The sequence below is a fragment of the Balaenoptera borealis genome, assembly GCF_965194805.1.
Source record: "Balaenoptera borealis genome assembly, chromosome: 9".
NCBI lineage: Eukaryota > Metazoa > Chordata > Mammalia > Artiodactyla > Balaenopteridae > Balaenoptera > Balaenoptera borealis.
The window spans coordinates 119,269,668-119,296,734 of NC_138873.1; the positions used below are offsets into that span (position 1 = coordinate 119,269,668).

The 27,067-nt window shown below is 41.2% G+C and overlaps 1 protein-coding gene across 11 annotated transcripts in view; it reads right to left on the minus strand.

Annotated features, from left to right (window-relative positions):
- UBE3D (ubiquitin protein ligase E3D) overlaps nucleotides 1-27,067 on the minus strand; it is a 202,016-nt gene that overhangs the window by 92,986 nt on the left and 81,963 nt on the right. For 8 of the 11 annotated variants that reach the window (XM_082405877.1, XM_082405878.1, XM_082405881.1 and 5 more), the window contains exon 9: nucleotides 19,761-19,899. The exons of 1 other annotated variant lie outside the window; for it this stretch is intronic. In XM_082405877.1, coding sequence (XP_082262003.1) covers nucleotides 19,761-19,899 — 139 coding nt within the window. Of the gene's footprint in view, nucleotides 1-7,527; nucleotides 7,681-19,760; nucleotides 19,900-27,067 lie in introns of those variants that run through there. 2 more of the 11 variants (XM_082405876.1, XM_082405880.1) reach the window with 2 other exon arrangements.

Sequence of the window (27,067 nt, forward strand, 5' to 3'; positions counted from 1 at the left end):
GGTTGGATATAAAATGCTTTATTCACACTTTACTGAGGTGTTTCTTTCGTTTTAGTTTTTAAGTGCTGCTCCACTGTTCCTTTGATTTGTAGTGGTTTTGTTGTTGTTGTTGTTGTTGTTGTTTTGTTTTGTTTTCATTTTTTTTGGCTGCAACATGTAGAATCCTAGTTCCCTGACCAGAGATCAAACCCACGCCCCCTGCATTGGGAGTACCGAGTCTTAACCACTGGACCGCCGTGGAAGTCCCTGTAGTTTTTGGTGGTGGTGGTGGGTTTTTTTTTTAATTTGTAGATTTTAAGTCTGATGCTAGTCTAATTCTTTTGCCTTTGTAAGTTATTTGATCTTTGGGTCAAGGTTTTAGAAAATCTTTCTAAAATCTGTTTTAGTATGATGTGTACCAAAGTTGCTTGCTCTAGGTTAACTTGCCCAGGTGCCCAGTGAACCCTCTCAGTGTGTAGATTCAGGTCTTTTTCTATTTGTGGGAAGTTTTCACAGGTGTGTGGATTCAGGTTTTTCTATATCTGGAAAAAAATTTTTAATTATAGTTTTATATATTAGCTCTGTACCATAAATTTTTTTTTTAATTAATTAATTAATTTATTTATTTTGGGCTGTGTTGGGTCTTCGTTTCCGTGTGAGGGCTTTCTCTAGTTGCGGCAAGCGGGGGCCACTCTTCATCGCAGTGCGCGGGCCTCTCACTGTTGTGGCCTCTCTTGTTGAGGAGCACAGGTTCCAGACGCGCAGGCTTAGTAGTTGTGGCTCACGGGCCTAGTTGCTCCACGGCATGTGGGATCTTCCCAGACCAGGGCTCGAACCCATGTCCCCTGCATTGGCAGGCAGATTCTCAACCACTGCACCACCAGGGAAGCCCCCATAAAATTTTTTAATGACTCTGTCTGCCTCTTTCATTTCCAACACTTTCTCTTGGACCTGAAGGATGGCAGAATATACCATCCCAAAATATACTGCTTTGGCATAAAGATTATTTTGAGGTAAAGGCACTTGAAAAACAGCAAATGCAAGAAAAAACACTCTGACTTTCCTTCTTTTTCTTAAAAGCAGGAGATGAAATTCCCATGTGAAAGATGTCTTCACTGAACCAGAAGAAAAGTAACATTTTTATCATTAAGGAATGTTCTTATCATCGAGACTGAAAGAATTCTATACCATCAGACCTTGTTAAAATAATTATCCTCCTTTAGCTTTTCTACATAGTTCAGTTACTTTTCCACAATTGCTTCTCTCTGCTCAACCTACTATCAAAACATGTAGGTTTGCCATTTCTTTGGGTTTTCATTCCTTATGACAGCTCTTGTGCCATGTAAAATTCATATAAATTTGTATGCTTTTCTCCTGATAATCTGTTTTATGCTACTTTAAACCTCAGGGACAGCCGAAAAACCCTAAGAGGGTAGAGGTAAAAATCTGCCTCCCTTCAGATACTTTTTAACTTCCTTCTTTATGTCATTTTTCATTTTCTTGGTTATTTTCCTATCTTTCTTCAAACCCCTTATTAAATTTTCATTAGAGTATTTTCATTTGGGCACTTTTTAATTAATTCTTCATTTCTGAAATAATTTTGTCTTTTTCTTCCATTTCTTTTCTGAGTTCAATTAAATCCTTTATCCTGGGCTTTGTCCATTTTGCAATTCTGACTAAGGGTGACTTTTCATATCCTCAAATGCTTGTTTGAGAATCCTTAATTCTATTTGGAGTGTGAACTTACAATTTTCTTTTGCATTATGGGGAGAATTTTCCTGAATTGATGTTTGTGATTTTTCGTTTTCTGATTTTCTTTTTCTTGAAATAAACACATTTATTTATTTATTTATTTATTTATTTATTTATTTATTTATTTATTTATTTATGGCTGTGTTGGGTCTTTGTTGCTGTGCGCGGGCTTTCTCTAGTTGCGGCGAGCAGGGGCTACTCTTTGTTGTGGTGCGCAGGCTTCTCATTGTGGTGGCTTCTCTTGTTGCAGAGCACAGGCTCTAGGTGTGCGGGCTTCAGTAGCTGTGGCATAGAGCACAGGCTCAGTAGTTGTGGTTCACGGGCTCTAGAGTGCAGGCTCAGTAGTTGTGGTGCACGTGCTTAGTTGCTCCACGGCATGTGGGATCTTCCCGAACCAGGGCTCGAACCTGTGTCCCCTGCATTGGCAGGTGGATTCTTAACCACTGCACCACCAGGGAAGTCCCCATTTTCTGATTTTCTGTAAAGCTTCTCTACTGACTTTACTTTCCTTTTGTTCATTTTTATGATACTGAAAAGCTTTATACATTCCCATTTTAACAGGTGCCCTTTTCTGTCAGCCTAGCAAAGTCCCAAAGCTTTAGTGGGGTTTTCTGTCAGAGTGTTTCAGTGGTGGGAAAGAGGTATCAACCCTCTATGTGATTCTCTTTTATGTTAGAGAACCCTAAATTTCCCTTTTCTCCTTCATCCTCTAATTTCTAAAAAGTACTTATTTTCTTTTTTTCTCTTTTTTTCTCTTCCAGAAGTTATACTTCTGGAAGACTGCTCTATTAAGTGATGCCTACCTTTTAAAATCATGCTTGCCCCTTTAAATCGTGTATGTCTTTAAATGGTGCACCTGGTCCTGTATTGCATCTGGCCCTTTAAATCACATGCACTTTAAAAATCCCTTCCCTAATCTCCGTGCTCTGATCTGCTTGGACATTTTTCTAGCATTTTAAACTTTAGGCTGGATTTAATCTTTCTAGTGGCCATTCCAAATAGCTCTTAGGTACCTTTGCTAGCCTCTCCTGCCTTCTCTGCAGTTTTTTTTAAGTCTGCTTTTGCTCACCAAAAGCCTTGTGGCAGAGTGGAGATGGGGCAGAAGTATAAGGCATTGAGTGCTGGAACCTGTTGATTTTTTTTTCTATTTACTCACAGTCACTTTGCAGTTCTGGCATTCTCTGTCTCCAGAATAATGTTAAAGGTGTGGTTCTGTGTAGAACTTTCACAGTTGGGCAGTTGTTTAATGTTGTTTTCACTTTGGGAGACTGATTACTACGCGGCTGCCATTGTTTTCTTATGTAGAAACGTGCGGGGAGCATTTTTAACCTCGGTGATCAGAGAATGGAGAAAGAGAGGGAGACAAGATATTCATTTGAAAAAATGGCCAGTTAAAGGAGAAAAGCAGGGCTCTAGCTGACTGTTGCCAAGACTGTGGCAGCAGGAGAAGAGGAAACCTTTAATTTTTGTATCCAGGGTCAAACTCAGGCTGGGGCCTCTCTGGCTGGTTCTTAACACCTGATAATGCATAGTTTTGAGGTTTTTTTGTGGGGGAGGGAAGGACCTAAACAAAATGGTTTACAAAACTGATAAAAAGCATCATCTTCACAGTGAGACTCTCCAAGCCTTCTGCATGATGAGATGAAAGTAATCAACTGAAAGAAGAAATTTAATAAACTCTTAAAATACCCAGAGCAGGTTTAGTTTAAATGGATTTTTTTAAAGCACCTAAATATCAGATAGCAAGTTGTGTTTTGGACACCATCACTGGGTTAAAAAATAAACAATGAAGTTGAGAAAAAAATGAAAAATCCAGTGAATGGTTGAGCTAGTTCTACTGTCATTAAACACAATTTCCTTTCCATTTCACACAAGTCTAAAAGTAAAAACAAAGCCACAATCCATTTGCCTCTAGAAACCACTCTGTAATTTGTGACCTGAACCGCTGACAACATTTAGTAGAAAACTAAAAATGTGGGGATATTTCATTCCCTCACCATGCCACTCACCCACCCCAAGAAAAATTTGACTCCAAAGATGTAGAGTAGTGGTAAAATGTGATACTAATTACATTAATTATAAAAATGGCCACACCTTGCCTATATGATTTACAAAGTGCTTTCACATAGGAAGGGTAGCTGTTATTCTCCTTCTATTGATGTAAAAACCAAGGTTAAATCACAGAGAGCCGAAGATGACACTAAAAGTCCTTGCCTTGAATTCTTCAAATACATGGCAATGGCGGACAAAATATAAAGTGAGAAAATTCCAAACCATAGCTACACTCAACGAGCTAAGCATCTCCTTGGACCAGAAGAACAAAGCGGGGAGTCAGAGCTGAAGCCAGGGATCTGATGGGGCTGAAGTCAAAGTCAGGCTCCAGGGCGGAGTAATAGCCACGAAAGGAGACCCAAGAAAGTCGCTACTGACACCTGCTGGAGGTTACGACTCACACGGACTCCACAGCTACAGCAATGGTGAGAGGCCAGGCTGCCTGCTGGTTCAGGGGGTAAATCTGCAGGAGGCCCAGGAGCAGCACAGAACCACCCCCCCCCCCATTCTGGACTCGGTTCTGGACGAGGCAGGTTGAAGTAGCTACGAAACTACCTGGAAGGTGGGGCAAGCCCGGGGAGCACTAAGAGGAGAAACTTACACAAGGTGAGAACTTAAACAAAGTGACCTTGCAAACCAACATTCTAAAACACACGAAGAAACGGAACCCTGAATTAGGTCACAAAATGAACAACTAGAAGATTAGGCGACTCCAGACAAAATTAAAAGAACAGAACAAATGAAAAAGACTTAAAAGCGGGTATATTTAATAGCCTCAGAAAGATTTTTAAAACTTGGTATCATCTGAAGAGAACAGATTGATAATTGCCAGAGGCAGGGAGTGGGAGGGGCATGGGGGGCAAAATGGGTGAAGGGGTCACAAGGCACAAATTTCCAGTTATAAAATGTCCTGAGGATGTAAGGGACAGCATGGTGACTACAGTTCATAATACTGTATTATATACTTGAAAATTGCTAAGAGAGTGTATCTTAAAAGTCTGTCACAAGAAAAAAAATTTGTAACTGTGTATGGTGACAGATGTTAACTAGACTTATTGTGGTGATCATTTCACAATATACACAAATACTGAATCACTACACTGTACATCTGAAACTAACATAACATTATATTCAATTATACCTCAATTTAAAAAACTTGATGCCTTGGAAATGAAAAATATATCCATTGAACTAAAACTCAATAGTTGGGATAAACACCAGAATGAGTGAACTGGACAATCTAGAAGTAAGGAATTTATCCCGAATGCGCACACGCACGCATACACACACACACAAAAGAACATTTAAGAGATAAGCAGAATAGACTGAAAGACTCCAACATAAGTCTAATAGGAGTTCAACAGAGGAAATGGGGGCAGGGGAGATAATGGAGATTTCATATATAATAGCTAGTGATTTTCCAGAACTAAGTTAAAGACAGGAGTCCTCAGGTGGAGTCGTCTCAGAATACTAAGTAGAATACATTTTTAAAAATCCACACCTACACATCACTGTAAAGCTAGAGTACATCAAGCATAAAGATAGAATCTTACAGACCAGTAGGAGAAAAGAGATGGATTCCATCTGCAGAGCAACAGCAAATAATGTTATAATAGCTGTCTTATCAACAGAACGAGAGGGCAGAAGGCAATGAGTGATAGATCTTCAAACTGAAAAGGTGTACAGAATTCTATACCTAGCTGAGCCATCATTCAAGAACAAAATGAAGACATTTCAGACAGAAAGTCTGTGAAAGGAATACTAAAGGATATGGAATGTCAGGAAAGAAAACAAAAAGTATGACACTGATATGTATATATGTAATGAATATTAAAATATTTAAAATCAATCACTAATTTATTTGTTTTTAAGTGAAACAAAGACAGTAGACGATAACAATGTGACAGATGTGGGGTATAGGGAAAGAATGTGCTTAACAGGTAGTTAAAATATGGGAAGGCACTTGCCTGTTTGAAAAAGGTAAAGATATTGAACAATTTTGTTTTTACTACAACACTTTACATATGTAAAAATTCTAAGAGCAACCACTAAAAGAAGAAACCTGCAAGCTATTGCTTCCAAGCCAGCAGAGGAAATTTTTTAGAAAGGGATGAAAAACCTATCAAGACAACAAGGAATAAGAAATAAGGAAAAAAGAAGAAAAGATCAAGTGTGACAACGAAAAACCACACACGTACACCCAACTGTATTATTAATCACAATAAAGTAAGTAGATTTAACTCCCCTATTTAAAATAAAAATACCAAGAGCCACGTCTTCTGTTTGCAGCGCTCCGATTTCTGTTAAAATTATTAGTGCATTTGGGGGACTTAGTGCTGAAAAGCAGCTGATGGTTCAAATGGACAATATCTGAAATGTTTATGGCCTTTACAAATGCGTTTCAAGCTGAAGGTAAATGGGAAGGAAACAATAAGCCCAACAGAAACAGAGTCAGAAACATTGGGACTAGAGACAAATGTAGTTGTTTATAAAGAACATCAATCAGCTCTAAAGAGACAAGAAAAGGCACCGGTACTTAAACATTACTTGGCTAATTGTTGACTTCATTTTAGTCTGTTCTGTTATTACAGCTTCGGACAACATACCAGACACCCTCTTGTAGGCTACAGATTTATCAAACCACCTTAAATTATTGCATGCATGCTAACTGCTGACGCTCACTGCGTGAAGCCCAGGCTGAGCTACAGAAATACTCTCCCTGCTGTCCCAACGTCATTGCTACTCTGGGACCTTCATTCCCAACTTGTAACCTAGAAGGAAGCAACGTGCTAAGGGGGATGCCAGCCTTTCCTCTTTAGACTAACTTAATCCACAAGCTCTCACACTTCTGTGAATCCTTCAACTCCTGACACTTAGCATCAGTGGATTCCTGAGCCGGAGGGATGAGAAACCTGGGGTCTCGGCAGGCAAGTGACTTGTGCCCAGATGGACCTGTTGCAGGTACAGCAGCCAAGACCAGAACCCAGACCCGTCTCCCACCTCCACGCCAGGGCTTTTCCACGCTATGTCGTATGTCAGGTCTACGAGAGTGAGGACCGAAAGGATAATAAAGTAACTCCATTCTTGTTCCTCTCAGCTGCCCTGGCCTGGTCCTCCACACCTTCTCTGTTCTAAATCTTCTCTCTGCTGAGCAATCAGTGGTTCCTGGGTGGGCTCACGAGACGTTCTCAGCCGAGGCTCAGGACGGTGTCCCTTCCAATCCACCATTCCCTTGAAGGCCGGCATCCTCCCAGGCTGCCCTTTCCGCTTCGAGCCAGAAAAGCTCCTTCAAACACACGGTGGCTTCCTCCACGGAAGAAGCCAGTGCGGTCATTTCAATCTTGATGCAACTTTGTTTCTAAAAGCAGACATGTAGCTTTAGTTGCCTCTTCAAGGAAGCAAGACCAGGAAGCCACTTGGCTAAACACAGCCATGCTCAGTGTGGGAAAGAATCAAGTCCCTTTGTGAATAGCTCTGGGCAAGGGGAGAGTCTCACGTTTTAGAAACCTTCCTTGGAGTAACCATACTTACAAGTAAAAGACATGCAAACGCGAAACCACTGGAAAATTCCTAAGCCACAAATGTTTCAATGTGGACCTGGATCAGGGTCAGAAACAGAAGTTGAAACTGAAAGCAGAAAAAGCCTGAGGGAGGGTAGAGAAGAAGAGAGAGGCAGAGAAATCAAAGGCCGCGCAGAGAACATTCCAGGTTTCTCCTCTTGCTTTTCTCTGGCACACAGCCTACCTGACAGTGTTTTCCCCTCGCCTGCCTCCGTAGGAAAGGGTGAGCCGGGTCTCTCAGGTGGGAAGAGTCGAGGGCCAGACAGCACCCTCACCCCATCATTCCTGACCTTTCTTTGTGGCTGGTAGGAAGATCCTGTGACAGAGACCCCATTCTCTTGGAGAGCAAAACAAAAACAAAAACAAAAACCCTACATTATGTGGCTTTATCTATGCTTTCCTTCAGTTAAACACTTTCGAGATGTTCAAAAGAAGTAAGGACTTAGTCCCCTTAAGGAATAGCGTTATATTATTCAGTCTGGGTGAATAAATTAGGAACAGCAGGGAACAGACAAAATGACTCTGTGTGCATCTACTTTCAAAGGAACTTTAGATCTTAACCCAACTCCCTCATTGCACAGACAAAGAAACTGGGACCCACAGAGGTAACCTGGCTAGGCGGGGTCACAAAACCCAGGTGGTGGCAGATCTGAGACTAGAGCTTGAGTGTCCTACATCAGGGTGAGTGACTGTCTTAGGACACCAGCCTTGCTATGAGAAGGAGAGGTTACAAGGGCTGCACGGCCCTGAGGGAGAGAGTATGCTAAGTTCATGCTGAATGGCACAAGGATGAGTCACAGAGATAAATGACCCCCGGATTCTACCAAGCACCTGAGTGCGGAAGGGAAAAATCGCGGTAGAAGAAAAAAAAAAAAACAAAAAACAGCAAAAGAAAAAATACAAACTGCATGACAACAATTCAGTTTACTTCATTTGTTAGGGACTGTGTAAGGTGCAGATTAATAAGAAAAAGTGAAGAAAAGAGGAAAATAAGCTACTTGAGCTGATGACTAGGTGTTCATCATAACTGAAAGATTTTCGTCCTTTACATTTCTCACTTCGGTAGGAATATATTCCATTTTCATTGAAGTGTTTCTTACCTTGGTTCTCAAAAACCTTTTTCAGAAACGTTTTGGGTGGTTTTTTTTGTTTGTTTGTTTTTTTGCTTTCCAAAAATTAATTTATTTTTTTAGGGGTGTTAGTTATAATGCAGATCCCTGGGCTCTCCTCCGGAGTTACTGAAGCAGAATCTCTGGGGCTCTCACTCAGAAGTCTGAATGTTGAACAAGTTTCCTATGGACGCTGCCATACAAGAAGCAGAACCACCCATAATCCCGGCGTTGCAGAATCAGCCAAACCCGTCTGTCCTCCAGGCCTCCCCTCACCCACTTCAGAGTTACTGAGTCTGAGGCACAGAGACAGTGAGTGCCCTCCAATCACAGAGGCTCCCCGGGCCCTGCCAGGCCTGCTCTCGCCGCCAGGCTGTGAAGGACTGAACCTGTTTGCTTTGAAGGTTCTATACTTTTAGGCTCAAAGTGCAAATAAGTATTGCTTTGCTAATGAAAAACATACCAGATTTTTCTGTCATGAGGATGTATTTTCCCTTCAAGGTCAGGGGAAAAAAATTACCTTATTAAAAACAAGCAAACAAAACAAGAGACAGAATGATTGACTTTCTGGGCTACGCCTCGTTCCTACTTCTCTCAATAAGGCCGAAGCCAGGGCGTCCCAGCCCTACCAGGCTCCCCACCAAGTGGTAGCCCCTCAGAGTAAAGGCCATGGAAGGCCTGGGAACTGTCCCGCTTTGCCTACAAGCCCAACTCCTTGGAAGGGATAGAAATTTCTGAGGAGCAGCGCATGTGGCGGGGAATCTGGGACAGGGGAGCAGCCTCTTGAAAGAAGCAGTGTAGCAGCGAGAAGACTCCTGGGCTCGCTGACCCTCTGGGAGACCTCCAGGCTCTTTCCTGGCCCCTCCGTGTATTCTCTAGAATGTGGCCAAACAGCAGAGTCCAATACGAGAAGAGACAGAGGATGGAGAATTCAGACTAGAGACCTGTATGAATCTAAGGATACCTGCTTATTTCCCCAAACCACAGAACGCCCCACGGGGCAGAAAGGAAGGTTAGGGCAACATCCTTTTCACATCCAAATTGTTGAGGCAGTTCTCAGAAATCTGTTTTAAGGAGAGAGATTGAAAATAGCCAGAGCAGTAATCACCACCTTCGAGACTGGATTCCCTAAATATAATGAGTGGCACTGAACCCCGGATTATCTCTGCCCACTGAGGACGAAGGCGTTATAGAAGGAAAGAAAGAAGGCCTACGTGCCTTGGGACCTGAGGGCACCAACGCTGCATGCTCTCGAATCTCTGGACGGTGCGTGCGGATCAGGACAATTTCTATCTAGCAAGCGCCTGCCCATCTTGATGCGGGTCTTCCTGCCTCCTAATTCCATCTGCAGCAACCCTTGGACATCTGGAGTGGCTCGCAGCCTCCCTCCCCTCTATTCCCACCTGATAACAGGACCCCGGTTTATAAAGCCCTCCTTTGACAGTCTCCGGGAAGGCTGACTGTCTTCATGCCAGTGACGAAACAGAGGAAAAGGCAGAATACAGCCAGTAATTGAGTCCCAGCATCTCCAACGAGGCCAACTTTATACCAAAATATATTTGTGTGTGTGTGCGTATATATACATATATAGAACAAGAGACACTAACAAGAATTACTCTAAAGTGTCAATCCTGGTGACTCCCAGTGATTTTCACTCCCTTTACATTTTTCTGTATTTCCCAATTTTTTATCATCAAGGTGATTATCTTTTTATAATCATTTAATAAAACGTTACCTTAAAAGATAATAAAGGCTATAATTTACCTAGACACGAGCATGGCATATGATAGACAAGACCGTTTACGTAGTGTAACGTCTGAAAGTAGACAGGAAAAAAATGGTGTAGAGATAGAATCCTCACTTTCCCTTTCTGTAGCCCCTTTGTTGCTCCTCATCTGTAAAGTTCCTGGGCCCCTGCCTACCCATTTCTTGGAGCCCCTATATAGACTGCATATACCTATAAAAAAGTTCTTAAGTTGGAACCACAACTTCAAACTTCCATACAATCAAAGCCTTTCACCTGAGATGCCAACTAATGGCCAAATGACTAAACCAAATTTTTATGTGTTGTTTTCTTCTCTTCTTTGGATACAGATATTAAAACAGGTAGTGAAAAAGTAGCTGGATGGGAGAATTATCTGTAAAATGATTAATTTCTGAACAATTGAGAAGTTGAATACAGCTGACCCTTGAACAACGTGGAGGTTAACCTGTGTGTAACTCATAGCTGGCCCTCTGCATCCGCAGTTCCTTTCCATTGGCGCATTCGACCAACCACAGACCACGCAGTACAGTGATATTCACCATCAAAAAATACCATGTATAAGTGGAATCATGCAGTTCGAATCCATGTTGTTCAAGGGTCACTGTATACGGTTTTCACGTCATGGAAATGTTGACACTGGATATCAGTGTGTTTCTTAAAGTTAAAATCAAACTGCAACGAATTGTAAAATTTTTTGTTCTAATTCTGTGAAGAATGCCATTGGTAGTTTGACAGGGGTTGCGTTGAATCTGTAGATTGCTTTGGGTAGTATAGTCATTTTCATGATATTGATTCTTCCAATCCAAGAACACGGTATATTTCTCCATCTGTTTATATCATCTTTGATTTCTTTCATCAGTGTTTTATAGTTTTCTGAGTACAAGTCTTTTGCCTTCTTAGGTAGGTTTACTCCTAGGTATTTTATTCTTTTTGTTGCAGTGGTAAATGGGAGTGTTTCCTTAATTTCTCTTTCTGAATTTTCGTTGTCAGTGTATAGGAATGCCAGAGATTTCTGTGCATTAATTTTGTATCTTGCAACCTTACCAAATTCACTGATTAGTTCTAGTAGTTTTCTGGTGGCATCTTTAGGATTTTCTATGTTTAGTATCATGTCATCGGCAAACAGTGACAGTTTTACTTCTTCTTTTCCAATTTGTATTCCTTTTATTGCTTTTTCTTCTCTGATTGCTGTGGCTAGGACTTCCAAAACTATGTTGAATGAGAGTGGCGAGAGTGGACATCCTTGTTTTGTTCCTGATCTTAGTGGAAATGCTTTCAGTTTTTCATCATTGAGTATGACGCTTGCTGTGGGTTTGTCATATACGGCCTTTATTATGTTGAGGTAGGTTTCCTCTATGCCCATTTTCAGGAGAGTTTTTATCATAAATGGGTGTTGAATTTTGTCAAAAGCTTTTTCTGCATCTATTGAGATGATCATATGGTTTTTATTCCTTAATTGGTTAATGTGGTGTATCACACAGATCGATTTGCGTATATTGAAGAATCCTTGCATCCCTGGGATAAATCCCACTTGATCATGGTGTATGATCCTTTTAATGTGCTGTTGGATTCTGTTTGCTAGTATTTTGCACAAAAACAGAAATATAGACCAACGGTACAGGATAGAAAGCCCAGAGATAAACTCACGCACATATGGTCACCTAATTTACAACAAAGGAGGCAAGAACATACAATGGAGAAAAGACAGCATCTTCAATAAGTGGTGCTGGGAAAACTGGACAGCTACATGTAAAAGAATGAAATTAGAACACTCCTTAACATCATACACAAAAATAAACTCCAAATGGATTCAAGATTTAAATGTAAGACCAGACACCTTAAAACTCTTAGAGGAAAACACAGGAAAAACACTCTGACATAAACCACAGCAAGACCTTTTTTGACCCACCTCCTAAAGTAACAGAAATAAAAACAAAAATAAACAAATGGGACTTAATTAAACTTAAAAGCTTTTGCACAGCAAAGGAAACCATAAACAGGACAAAAAGACAACCCTCAGAATGGGAGAAAATATTTGCAAATGAAACAACAGACAAAGGATTAATCTCCAAAATATACAAACAGCTCATGGAGCTCAATATCAAAAAGACAAACGATCCAGTTAAAAAAATGGGTGGAAGACCTAACTAGACATTTCACCACGGAAGACATACAGATGGCCAAGAGGCACATGAAAAGATGCTCAACATCACTAATTATTAGAGAAATGCAAATCAAAACAACAATTGGATATCACCTCACACCAGTCAGAATGGCCATTATCAAAAAATCTACAAACAATAAATGCTGGAGAGGGTGTGTAGAAAAGGGAACCCTCCTGCACTGTTGGTGGGAATGTAAATTGATACAGCCACTATGGAGAACAGTATGGAGGTTCCTTAAAACACTAAAAATAGAACTACCATATGACCCAGCAATCCCACTACTGGGAATATACCCTGAGAAAACCATAATTCAAAAAGAATCATGTACCAAAATGTTCATTGCAGCTCTATTTACAATAGGACCTAGAGTCTGTCATACAGAGTGAAGTAAGTCAGAAAGAAAAACAAATACTGTATGCTAACACATATATATGGAATCTAAAAAAAAAAAAATGGTACTGATGAACCTAGTTGCAGGGCAGGAATAAAGAGACAGACATAGAAAACGGACTTGAGGATATGGGGTGGGAGGGTGAAGCCGGGGCGAAGTGACAGTAGCATCGACACGTATCCACTACCGAAGGTAAAATAGTTGGCTGGTGGGAAGCAGCCGCATAGCACAGGGAGATCGGCTCGGTGCTTTGTGACCACCTAGGGGGGTGGGATAGGGAGGATGGGAGGGAGGCTCAAGAGGGAGGGGATATGGGGACATGTGTGTGCATACGGCTGATTTGCTCTGTTGTGCAACAGTATTGTGAAGCAATTGTACTCCAATAAAGATCTATTAAAAGAAAAAATCAAACTACACACAAGTAACATAACTGAGAATTTCCTGCTCTGGAAAAGTATACGCGACCCTTAGTCAAGGCGCTTCATCAGCTTCACCTTCCCCCGTGGAACAGTCTATGACTTCAAATCCATCAAGAGCTGAGGAAGCTTCCCTGACTAACCCTGTCAGGTGCAAATAGATAAGCTCTATAAAGCTCTTTTGCTTCTTCTCTTCTACAAGTTTTCACTGCATTATGCAACCACACAGCATATACATAAAACTATAGTCTGATGAAGTTCAACTTATTTGCCAGGATCCGTACTGCTCATACTACTCCCTTGGCTGAAGGTTGTGGTTCTCTAAAGGATGATATTAATAAAAGAGATACTGTTGCTGCCATATGGTAAAACTAAGATGCGCAAGACCCAGGGCAATTAGAGAGGACCATTTGGTACCTTCTTTGATGTAACTGCCATGAGATGGAATACGTAATAGACCCAGAACTAGAAGACCTAGGTTTGAAACACAGCCTTGCGTTTTGGTAGTGACGTGATCTTGCCTACATTACTTACCTTCTACCCCTTTATTATTATTATTATTTTTTTAAAACAATCTTTTTTTTTTTTTTTTTTGGCCATGCCACGCAGCATGCGGGATCTTAGTTCCCCAACCAGGGATTGAACCTGCGTCCCTGCATTGGAAGCATGGGGTCTTAACAACTGGACCACCACGGAATTCCATGCCCCTTTAAAATGAGGGTTGTTGTGAGGATTTTAAAAAGGATAATGTCTGTGAAAACATTTAAATTACTGTAGGATGTAGCAACTTACCTGGGTAAGAAAAAGAAGCCTCAGTTCTGGGGCTCTATGGCCTGGAAAATCCCATCCACACAGTTTGGATGGCCGGGCGCAGTGGGCAGAGCTTGGAGTTAGAGGTGAGGTATGCGAATGAACAAAAGGGGCTTCCTGAACTCGGAGCTCAAGGCCGTAGAACATTCCTACTCTCAGTTGAGTGTAAGCTCCCAAGATAGACTCCGCTCGGGAGTTCTCGGTGGGAGTCCAGCCATCGGTTAGGAGAGAGACGGAGTTGAGCCAGATGGCCCCATCTATTAATGGGAGCCCTTGCCATATGACTACCTAGCGACGCTGTGTTTAGACTGGATGAGGTCCGAGCGAAACGGAAGGGGCAGCAGGTGCAGACCGGGAAAGCAACGCTCAGCCAAGGGCCTGCTGGGCCTCCGGGAAGGGTCAGTGTGTACCACAAGGGGCCGCAGGCACATCTTGTTCCTGTTGTACCTTCGGACCAAGGTGGCCCAGACCAGGAGGAGAACAACCTAGTCACTAAAGGGAGAGATGCTATCCTTCTGACAATACACTAAGCCTGCAGCACTACTTCTCTGGGAGATAAACAAGGCTGACACAAAGACTGAGAATGTGAGCGCTCTGCCTCGGTCACTGTCATCCAAATCTTTCAAGATCGGACAGGACACTGTCTCCCCATCTGTGCTCTGAGAGCATTAATCCCATAAAACGCCCCGAGGAAAAGTCTTCCTGATATCAAGTTTTAAAAGCATTTACTACATTCTTCAACTAGGAGGGTCACACTGCCTCCTCCGTATACACTTGAAAGGCCCTGAAAAGTCTTGCAGCTAAAAAAAAAAGATCTAACTTTGTTTAACCAAACTTCTTTTAATAGGCAACATTATCTGGTGGTTAAGAATGGGGGTGGAGGTGCGGTCTAGAGCCAGGCTTTGAACCTTCTGTTCCTCCACTCACTAGCTGTGTGAGCGTGGGTGGGCAAGTTAATCTCCCTGGCTCAGTTTCTGTACCTGCGGAATGGGAATAATATTGATAATATATCTTCCTCATGCTGTTTCTCATAAAAATGAAATGAACGAATAAGTACAAATCGTTGAGAACAGGGCCTGGAATACAGAAAGCACTGAATAAATATTAGCTATTGGGGCCTCCCTGGTGGCGCAGTGGTTGAGAGTCTGCCTGCCAGTGCAGGGGACATGGGTTCGAGCCCTGGTCTGGGAAGATCCCACATGCCGCGGAGCAACTGGGCCCGTGAGCCACAACTACTGAGCCTGCGCGTCTGGCGCCTGTGCTCCGCAACAAGAGAGGCCGCGATAATGAGAGGCCCGCGCACCGCGATGAAGAGTGGCCCCCACTTGCCGCAACTAGAGAAAGCCCTCTCACAGCAATGAAGACCCAACACAGCCAAAAATAATTAATTAATTAATTAATTAATTAAAAAAAAAAGAGAATGGTACAAAATATTAGCTATTTTAATTTGCATTATTATTATCTGATGATTAAATATCTCATGGTTTTTTATGAGTGGCACCTATTTATATGCTAAGCAACTTGTGTCCCACGGAACAGGGAAAATCAGGTGTAGCACAAAAAAGCCTAACGTAGGAATCAGAGTTTCAGTCTCCAATAACAACTTACCCTTCCTGGCTCTGCTCTTTATTTATAAAAGTAAAGTCATTAGACTAGTTGATCCTTCCAGCTACAATAGTCCAAGATTCTAAGAAAGAGGCACAGAACCATTAAACCCAGCAGCCCCGACCCAGTCCTGGATCCAACCTGGGTGCTCTAAGGTTCTACCTTCCAGAGACCTTGTTCAGATTTAAAGTTGCCACTGCAGGACTTCGGGTTAAAAAGCCAGATGCTGCTCACCAAGATGGATACGGAAACTGCCTTCTGCCACCTCCCCCCAGAGCTCTGAAGCTCTCAGAGGGGAATCAAACTGGCAGCAGTTACAGTGGCAGCAGCTGCCACCCGTCCCCTCCAAAGGAGCCGTCGACACCCCCAGTCCCCTCTGCCTCAGCTTCTGGCACCGAAGCATCACTCCGGTTTCCCCTCCTGTGGTCTCCAGGGCCCAGAGGGAGCCTGGACCTGTCTACTGGTCATTCTGCTTATCTTGGATCCTGCCAGCTCCTTCCAAGGTCGACCCCTTCTTCAAGTCTTTCTCATTTGTACAGAGCTCCGGGCTGTCATTTCAGACACCCGTCTATGCTCAGTCTTGTTGACGTATCTCAAATCTGGACCTTACCCTTGGAGTCCACCGTGTCCCGGCAGGGAAAAAGCTGCTGCTTCTGCCCCTGAGGGTGTACCGCCCATGCCTCTGCTTCTCCCTAGCTCAGTCCCTTGGAATTCTCTAGAATGTCAAATGGCCATGCCAGTTTGCATTTTACTTGTGCATCTGTCCACCCATCTCCAGCCAGCCAGCCAGCCAATATTTATTAAGTGCTTCCTACAGCCGAGCACTGCCCTAAGTTCTGTGGATGCAACACTGAGCAAAAACAGACATTCTCCCTGTTCTCATTCAACACACATTTTTGTACAGGAAAAAAGACAAACAAAAAAAATGAAAAAGCACTCTAAATAGTGAAAAGAGCCATGGAGAAAATAAAACAAGGTGAGATTATAGAATAATGGTGACAGGCAGCGGGGGAATTTAGTAAGGGGCAGGGGGTGGGGGTGAGGTTAGGCTTCTTAGGGGAAGGGACACCTGAGCTGAGACCTGAAAGACAAGAGGACCCAGCCATGCAAAGCTCTGGTCCAGAGTATTCTCCTGGAAGCATAGAGAACAGGCAGTGCACAGACCCTGCGGCCAGGACCAGCTCGTGAGAGGGAGCAGGAAATAAGGCCAGTGTGACTGGAACAGAGTGAGTGAGAGGGAGCGAGCAGGAGATTAGGCCAGAAAAGGAGGTAGGGACAGATATGCTGGGCTTTGTAGGTCCGGATAAGGAGTCTGGATTTTGTTCTCACTGCAATAGGAAGTCACAGAAGAACCGTAAGTGGGGAGTGATGTGGTAAGTCCATCCTTCTTGGGGCTGCAACAACTATGGTATGTGATTAGCAATACACCAGTGATTCTCAACCAAATCCTACATTCTGTTTGCTCAGAATCATACCAGGGATATTACGGTACTGGACCAGAGCGGAAGTGAAAAGTATAACAAAACCACCCAACGATATCCCTGTTAGCCTGGGAGAAATGTTGCACTATAATTTAAGAAGTTAGAATTTCATATACATTAATGGCTCTAACTAATAAGATAAACCTTTCCTTCTGGGATTTGGCAGTGATAAGAGCTCAGGCAGTAGTGCTGTCTGAATCCTCAGAAACCTAAAATAACATTTTTACAGAAAAAGCAGCATTGCTCACAGTAACTGACTCGCCCTGGAAAGTTAGAGAACTGGAAATGTAAAGACGGTATCTTTAACAAGTGTCATTCTACTATTTTACAGCTCTTGCCAACACAGCTCTTTAAAAAAACAAAAAACAAAAACACGCGCACTAAAGTGAGTTTCCACTTGAAGAAATAAATCCCCAACACGGGCAACATTAGCAGCCCGGTTCCTTGCCATTGTAATAACTGATAAGGTAGGTGTTCTGAAGATGAAAAAGCAGAGCATCTCTTTCTAATCCCGACAGACAGCCTTCCCTGTTCACTGATCCTTTATCTTGGAGTGAAGACCTGCGTGGGGAAGTCAATTCCTGGCGTGTCCTCGATAAGAATGCATCTTTCCAGGGGTAACGGCAGGGACAAGATCTCTTTAGCAGACATTGTTTGTGAACCCGCGCCCTGTTTCTCTGTACCTCTGAAACTGGGAAAAGCGTGTGTGTGCCGCTGACAGTCATGCTCAGCAAATGCAGTGAAAGCAGAAGAAGCGCAGTCACTAATGGAGAGGGACAGTCAGCAATTCACGTCCCGACGGTGAGAGCGCCTGTGATGAGAGGTGCGGGGAGCGCACACGGACGGCACGCAGGGCGGGCCAGGCTTTCGTGCCTGTGTGTGTATGTGTGCTCGAGGTGAGCGCCTTGAAGGAGCTGGTTTTCCTCCGTCTCCTGCGGAAGAAGTACAGATTGGGCCTCCTCTCAAATCCCCCACGCCCGACCTAGATTACTCTTTTACCTTTAATCTCTTTAAGACTTGCGTGGAGGCTACCTTGTAATAAAATGATTCTAGATTTATATCGCCCATGGATGACGGTTCTATCTCCCCCAGTAGGCTGTAAAATCCTCCAAGTCCGAGTCATCTCTTTTGCTCCTCACTCACCCGTCATATAAAAACTTCCAACAGTGTAGAAGGGAGTGAAATACAAAATAATTGTCTTCCAGTCTCGCTCCCCAAAGACAACCACTATTAAGTTTCTCGCGTCTCCCATAAAAGTTTGTGGGCGAACTTTTGTGTTCAATGTTCAATCCAAAGAGCAAAACTTAGAAGAAATATGGATTGATACACAGAATTTTAAATCAGTTCCAGTTCAGGGCAGTAGACAAATAATTACAATAATTACATAATAGGGGGGTGTTGTGGACATTCCAAGGCAGATATGACCACTCACACCCCGTCCACCTCCTGGGGCTTCCGCGAGCACTGAATTTGGGTAGCGGAAGCTGTTACCCAGCATAAGCCTGGCGAGTCCAGCTCTGTCTCTAACATGCTGGCTACTCCCTGGCCAACTGACTCCATCTCTCTGGGTCTCAGTTTCCTCTCCTACAAAATGAGAAGGTGTTCTCTCTGGTCCTTGAATCTAGGACCTTCAAGCTGATAATCGAGTAATGATAAATTCAAACAGGTATGCCACAGCCAAAGTCCGAAATGTGTGTATCAGGAAGAAAATCACAGAGACAATCAATGTAACAGAGTACCAGGAGAATACGGATGCAAATTATTATGGAGCAGTTATTATTATTATTCTTTTTACCAAATTCCTGAGCTATATTTCATAGGAAAATCCACGTCTTGTTTTACCACAGAGATGCACCAAGCAATATCCGCCAATTCTGAAGTTATCTCAGGACACATCAGCAACCCTTCAGAAGCAGAAACAAGCCACCCACGTTCAGTCATTTCTCAGCAACGCACGTGGCCTGCTCAACAGGCTCAGAGGGCTTGGGAATATTTTTCCAATGCCGAGAGTCACAGATAAGTTCAATAACATTCAGTAGCTATATGGTCACAAGTGAAGTGACCAGCCAACATCTGAATTCTCATATGCCACCTTGGTGACAACTAGCTGCCTACCAGGGAAGGCGTCTTCCTGCTGGTCAGTCCACGTGTGTTGTTCTGTTCTGTACTGCTCTGACAAGGAGCACAGATAAATACCCAGAGAAGGGAGGGAGTGGGGAGAGAGGGAAAAGGTGCCAAGAGTGGCGGGGGGGGGGATGCAGCCACTGTTAAACCTCCATTCGGCAATCTGACTGCAAGCTAAAAGCAGCAAAGATCCTAATGATGGCCGAAGATCCTTGTTATAGGGCAAAGCTGGGAAAAAGGAAGTGGCATTCACAGGTGTCTTTGCCAAACGTTCTCGCCTCTTCTCTCGGAGGCAGGAAAGACAGAGAGGATGAGAACAAACCCCGGGTTAGAGAGACATGGGTTCGGCCACTACTAGACAATTATCTAATCAGTTCTGAGGCTCCATTTAGAAAGAGACAGAACAAGGCAATACATGCGTTGTGCTCGTTATTACTATCCTGTGAAAACGTGGGTTTCCGTGGGCTAGCGCCTGGTGAAGACAGGATCCTTAAAAAATGATAACGAGTCAAACTGAGAAATCACACTGTGGTAAAGGAGCCACGCCTTACCTGGAAAGAATTCATGCAGCGGAGGGAGGGAGGCAACGTGGCATTATTCCTTGACAAGATCAACAGCAGCTCCAAGCAGGTTGCAGAGGGCAGGGTGAGGCAGTGGACACTGATGTCACTTTCCCACGAGCTGGCGAGCCTGAAACACACCAATGGGTGCAACTTCATCATTCCATCCGGTCAGACGTATTTCAAAAACCTGACGTAAGCAGAAAACTTTTGGTTGTGGGAGAGAAAGAGCGATGTACAAGAAATAGAAATAAAATGGTTATACTAAAAATTCACAGAGAACATGTACAAGACATTTTTATAGTGTTTTTGAGAGAAAACAGAGGGATTAGGCAATTTTTCTTCAGGTCAACAGCTCATACTCAAAGTTTAAGAGTTGTATGAAATGCAGTCTCATTTGTGAGGGACCTATTGGGGTGGGGGGTTAATAGCTAACACATCAAATGCTTCTTTTGTTCTATGCCCTGTTCCACATGTAGTAATCTTGTTCAACCCCCAGATAGCTATGAAATGGAACTACTGTTATCCCATTCTCCACATGTAGAAATTCTTTCTGACCTGGATATGCCCCATGAAATATCTGGTTCTGTTTTTTTTTTCCAGACTTTTAAAAAGTGATAGCATCCTTTTATCATTAATTCTTATAAAAGCCCCTGTTCATAATACAAACGAGAGTGAAGCTGCTCTCTTGCAAGGAAAGGGTTGGCGGAAGACCCCGTCATCTTCCAGAGAGGCCCGCGAAGCAGCTCTGCTACTTCCCGTGGGACCTACTCGAGAATCCTCTCACCAGGGACATGAGGGAACGGAGGGCTAGAAGAGTAAAGAGACCTGTCTGAGATGAGGCAGATGTTTAGAAAACGCTGTGGCTGGCTCTGAATCTTGGTTTCCTGACTTCCCATCTAGTGCTTAAAGGGAAAATCAGGAAAGCATTATGAGGATATAACGTACTAAGAAGAGCACGAGTCTTATTCTATCAACTCTTCTATTTACTTGAGTATTTCCTGCCTGCGCCCCTACCAAAGTGTCTCTTATCGCTGTCCTAATTTTGAAAGAGTAATAGATGTGAATTTTAAATATATATTTTCCCTTAAAAATACATGTTTGCCTTTCCTTAAACCTCTCTCTGTAAAGGTACCTTTAACCGAATCAGTGGTGACTTCTGGAAGTTGAGAGGGCATCAGTGGCTGAGGGCATAAGGGATTTAACACTCTCTATGACGAGCCACAGCAGATGCTTTAGCTGTGCGGTCCGCCAGGTTACTTAGGCTGATGCATCTCTGATGTGTGGTGGGGAGTTAACTCTGCAGCATTTGCCTACTGGCTGGACTGGCAAAAGGACACTGTCCACTTTCCTAAAAAATGGTCTATTTCAGCAAGTGCACAGTTGAGTGCCTTTTCTATGTTTTAAAAATTACTCTTTTCTATTGATTGGCGAAGTTATTCTTTCTGCTTTTACCAAGTATATAACATTCCCAACATTTCACTGGCATGGAAGTAATCATCTTGCTGTCTTTGGTAAAAGTCAAGTGTCATACTAGTGCGGTGGCTTCAAGCTCATCCCCCCCTCCCCCTTCCTTAGGACCCACAAACCACACGCTTACTTTCCATTCCCTGAACCGCAATATACTACACATGCTGTGTCTTGCTCATACAGTCTTCTGGGCCTAGAAGGCTGTTATCCTTACTGGTGAACTTCTGTTCATCCTGCAAGAACCACTTAGGTAACACTTCTTGGAAACATCCGCCTGTTTCCCTTACGAGAATTAACTACTTGAGTAATACCGTACTTGCAGCTATTACAATCCTTAACCACCACCCTCCTTGCATTCTTATCTGGGCTGTGTCTACACCTCTGACTCATCGTAGATCAGACGTGAGCAACCACGGCCTGTGGATTCCTCTAACTCCACAGCTAGTGTGGAAATAAAGATAAGGTTAGTGTTGTTGTTCCTCAGATACACCCAGGTATTGACTTTTTTAGTGGCTAAAAGCAATAGTGATTTTTCACTTTTATTGTATGTTCAATCAACAACTTAAGTTTTCAGAATTGATACCGCCTGCCCTATCACCCACAATAGGGCTGACTAAAGCTATTTTCATTCTGAAATTTTTTTCAGTGTCTTGAAAAGGTATTTGCTTTTTCTGAATTGGATCTCTTGCCTCGACAAGAGGAGGCCTGGAGCATGAATGTCCCTTGGGGACTCATCTGTGAAACCCCCAAACCTAACCCTGGCTCATCATGCCGCAGACCGTCAGCAAGGGTGTCCCCCAAGATGAAGGGAACACCGCAACCTGGACTGGGGCTGCTGCAGCTCATAGTTAAGGGTCCTGCCAATCAGAGATCAACTTCAGCCACTTTCACTTTTCATCATTTTCTTCTCCTCTTTTGGCAGTAATCATATTTGCAAGAGAAAGAGGAAATGGTGAATTATACAAATAAATCGTTTCAGAACAGAGTTATCTTGGCTTATGGCTATAACATGCTCTCCATATTGAATGCTTAAATTTGACAAGTCTTAGGCCTTAGGTTGCTTCTGACTATCATCTCACCTGTGCCTACCCATCCAGACGGCGGGCCAGGCACTCTATTGACGGTTGTTGTGTCTAATCCTACAGCAGCCCTGAAAGGCAGGCATGTTCATCCCATTTTAAAGTTGAGGATCATGTTTGGTAATTGCAATCATTGTTGCTTTTGTTGTGGTCATCCATGTAAAAAAAATAAAAATAAAAAAAAATAAAGTTGAGGAAACCAGAGGTCAGAGAGTTTAAGTGATGGTCCAGCATCACGCAGCTAGTGGGTGATGGGACCAGGATTCACTCAAGAGAGCCCGAATTCAAAGCTTTGCTCTCTCCCCATCGTACCTCACTGATCACTGAAGACATCGTAAGTAGCATTTCCTCTCCAAACAAACCACAAGCAGGACCTTAGTAACGGAATCTGCCAACACCTGTTTCTTCTGCATTTTAACTCTTTAGCTCGTAAAAGATAGAGTTAAGAGTATCTTCATTTTTCTGTAGGAAATTATTTTATCCTTTATAAGCTGTTACTTTATTACATACATATTCTAAAACTTGAATAAGAAAGGTGGTAAGATGAACATGGGAAAATATACCTACGTCACGGTACGCGAAAATAGTTCTACAGTGAGAAAAAAAATTAGGAGGCAACACAAATATAAACGGTTATTTCCATGAGAGGAATATAATAACCTATTTTTTACATTTTCTTCTTTATTCTTTCTTATTTTCCAATTGTTATTTTTTATAATCAGAAACAAGTTAATGTTATGATGTTGATGTGATCTATGGTGCAGACAAAGGAATGTTTAAATGCTGTTTAAAGGTATCAACATGTTGCTAAGTGGCTATGGTGTGACCTATCAAAAAGTACACTCAAATAGATAATAAAAACACGTTAGCACTGCCTTGTCACTCACCAGCAAGTGATCTTGGATAAGCCAAGTTTCCTCATAAGATCTTGGAGTTTATACATAACTTAACCAATGTATCAAACCACCAAAACCGTTAGTCATGTTTCTCTGTAATTATAAGTGTGTGTATGGCACATAAATCCAAAACTGGCATTTTTAATCCAATCTTAAAGTATTCTGTGATTTAACAATTTTTATCTCTATTGAAGCTCAGAAAGGTGAAGAACGTTGTCCTGATCACATAGTAAGTGATGGAGAAGAAACTCAAGCATGTTCCTCTCCATCTAAATCTCATTCTTTTTTTGCTATATCATAAACAGAGCAAAAGCATAGTAATATTTTTCAATAAATTTTATCCAAAAAAATAGAGAAGCCCAAGGGCAAATAATGGGATAAATTTTATTTATTTTTTATTTTTTTGCTTTACATAAATTTTATTATTAGAGTTTGCAAGCAGATATATCTGATATTTATCAAGTTTTGCAATGAGAGAAGAAAATTTTACTTACTCTGATCTAAATCCTATCTCCTGAGTCCTCTTTGGGATAAATTTTAGATATCTCAGAACATGTCAGTTTTTAATACTTTGAACAGCCTTATTTTTGACATCAGACAATCCAGCTGGACCTAATATGGCTCTCAAATCCTAATATTCATCCTACCTTTTTTTTTTCCTCAGTATACATTTCATTTGCCCAGGACTTATTTTTTTAGTGTTAAGATTTATAAATTTTCTTTACAATTTTAATTGCATAAAACATTAATCACATGAAACATCCATATCTGTGGAGAAAGAGAGAAAGTAATACATGAAAAATGAAAATAGCTGTTTTGGAAAGTTAGAGCTATGGGTGAGTTTTCCCCAAAACTTCACAATGTTTTTAATTTTTTTTTTTAATTTAGGAAGAAAGAAATGAGAACAGGAAGGAAAGAGGGAGAAAATTCAGTTTATCTTAATATAAGTACCAAACTCATTATGTATTATTTAGGGCATGTGTTGTTTAAGCCAGAGGTGATACTTGAGACTATCCACCCATGGCTCAAATATCAATACAAATTTCTGTTAATGATATAAACATTTTAAGAAACAGGATTCTAATAATCCAGAATCTGGATTATTTCTGGTATTTCCTACAAAGACATCATAGACCTAAATCACATTAGACCTATAAAATCAACAAGATACTTCAAACAGAATAATGAACTAAATATTAATTGAAACCTATTTCTGTGATTTTTAAAGCACTGAAGAGGAAAAGCCTTCCTAGGAGACCAGAGCTGTCAGCCAGGTAACCTCAGTCTAAGAGACCAAATGCAAGCAGAGGACACACCATCTTTATTTCTAAACTTCTGCCTTGACAAAATTCCCTAGAGAAGCAGCTATGGCCTATCTATTTTAAAAGAGGCAATGAGAAGGAGAAAAAAAGTCATTTTCCATCACTTCTAACAAAAATAGTGAAACTGAGAATCAATCAAACACCAATCAATATTAAGAAAAGAACTTGAGAAAATAGAAAGGTGATACAGTCTTCTAGGAAACATAGAGGTCATCTAATGTAACAAAGGCAAAAATGACAAATAGAGATCATATAACACCTCTACCAAAAATTAACAATTATATCAAAAGAGTCCAACACACTGTAATACGGTATAAAAGAGCTCAACTTGAAAATATTTAACTTAAATCTCATGTTTCTCATATTTTAATAGTTGATTTGGACACTTCAGTCCTAGAAAGACCTAAAAAAGCAAATAGCCTTTATTAATGATGTTGAAATATAATATTGTTTATACCTGTAGATTCTTAAAATTCAGTTTCAAAGCTTTGACAATGATAATCTCATTAATTTAAGCTGTCAAAATACCAAATCAGGCAAATGACCAAAACTTAGTGCTAGAATCATTAAAAACATACAACCATTTAATACATAATTTGGACAAAGAGTCAAACATTTTTAAATTCTTATATTGTCAAGAACACAAAATTCTGCAACAACTAAATGTACTGGCATATCTGTTATGATAAGCCGTATTAACTCCATCATATTTAAATATTTAAAAGGTACTAATTCATAAAAATAGAACTTGAAAAATGCACATACCAACTACTGCTTATAAATTTCAAAATAAGGTTCATTAAGTGATGAACAGTATTTCTTTGAAATTACAGTGTTTTCTTTGAAAATCACAGGAAAAAATGAGCTTTTCAAATCACAAATGTCAAAACCGTTCTTCAACTCTCTTTGAATTAAAGGGCTCTTGAGAGAAGAGATTTTGGTACACAATTCCTGAAAGCTATGGCTTTCAAACTTTGCTCCTAAGACCTATAAGCTTATCAAGACAGAGATATAAACTTCTTTCTCTCTCCCACATATCAGAAAGCACAGGGAAAATGGTTCTGCTTAAATTAGATACCAACAAGGCAATCTCAAAATTAAGTGTATTAATTCATGCCAAAAAATAATAAGAGATTTTGCTTTTTGTAAATGACTGTAATATTGCAAGATACCAGTTGTTGAGAACATCAGACTGGCATTATCCTTATCACTAAAGAAGAGAACTGACCCTAAGAACATGCATGCCAGAAACTTCATAATTAGAAGTAATATCATTAGAGATGTCATAATTTAAAGAAGTCCATCTAAAGAGGCCAGCTAATTTCAGATTTTTAAAAACTTTTTGGTGTAGAAAATGTCAAGTATACAAAAGGATATTTGGAAGAAAATAAATTTAAAAACTTCTACCATATTCAAAATTAAAGTCAAGATGTGTTAATGGCGTAAGTGTAAAAAACAAATCTATAAAAAGGAATCTTTCCAGAAAAATCTAAGAAACGACAACAAACTCATAAGCCATAAGGGCTTTATTTTTTTTTAATGGTATTGTTAATAAGCAAAAAATCTTTAAAATCACAGGCAGAGGGCAGAAACCATTGTGACAGAAAGAACTACTACATATTTATAAAAGGAGGACAAAGGATACAAATTCATTTTTTAAAAGGCTTTCAAGTAGTGATTTCCAAACCATTTGAACGTCACAGGTTTCCATGATAAGATGATTAAAACTATGAAGTCTCTCCCTACAACGGTGTTTATTTATACAAAGAAAATTTTGCACAGAATTTTGATTGTTTCTCAGACCACCCAATCCCCCAAGCCCATTCATGCCCTCCTTTCATATGTACATGGAATCATACAATATATGAACTTTTTTTTCCTGGCTTCTTTCACTTAGCATAATATTTTTAAGATTCATGGACCTCAGCGTAAGAACCACTGTTTTTTAGGTCAAAATCTGATTTCTAATTTACCATATTTGATAACATATTTTAAAAGTTCCAACTAATTATACATCATAGTATTTGTGTTAGCATATTTTAGTAAGTATAACCAGTTAGAAAAAATTTTTGAAGCATTTTAAAGAGAAAGTCTCCTGGCTCACATTTTTATCTCAATACATTACCAGAGGAATTTAGTTGAAAAGGAGACTGAGAAATGCATTTCCAATCCTTTAATCCCTTTCCTGAGTAACTGAAGTCAATGTATGAGGTTGGGATGTAATAAATTAGGTCCACTCTGATGACATTCTCATAAATAAACCTCACACTGGGCCTCCCTAGCTTCCCTGTCCCATCAGGTGCCACCGCAGCCAACACGTCCATCGATCAACACTACCTGCTCTGTCCCACAGTTTAAGTCCTTTGCCAGTGTGGATGGAAAAGTGCTTATGATGCATGAATTACAAAGCAATGGATTAAGACTTCTTCTTTTATTATTTCCTAGACCTGGTATATTTCCTAGACCTGGTGTAACAAACAGGTTATCTTCATTTCTCAATTCAAATCGGTTGGCAGTGACCGTGTTGAGAT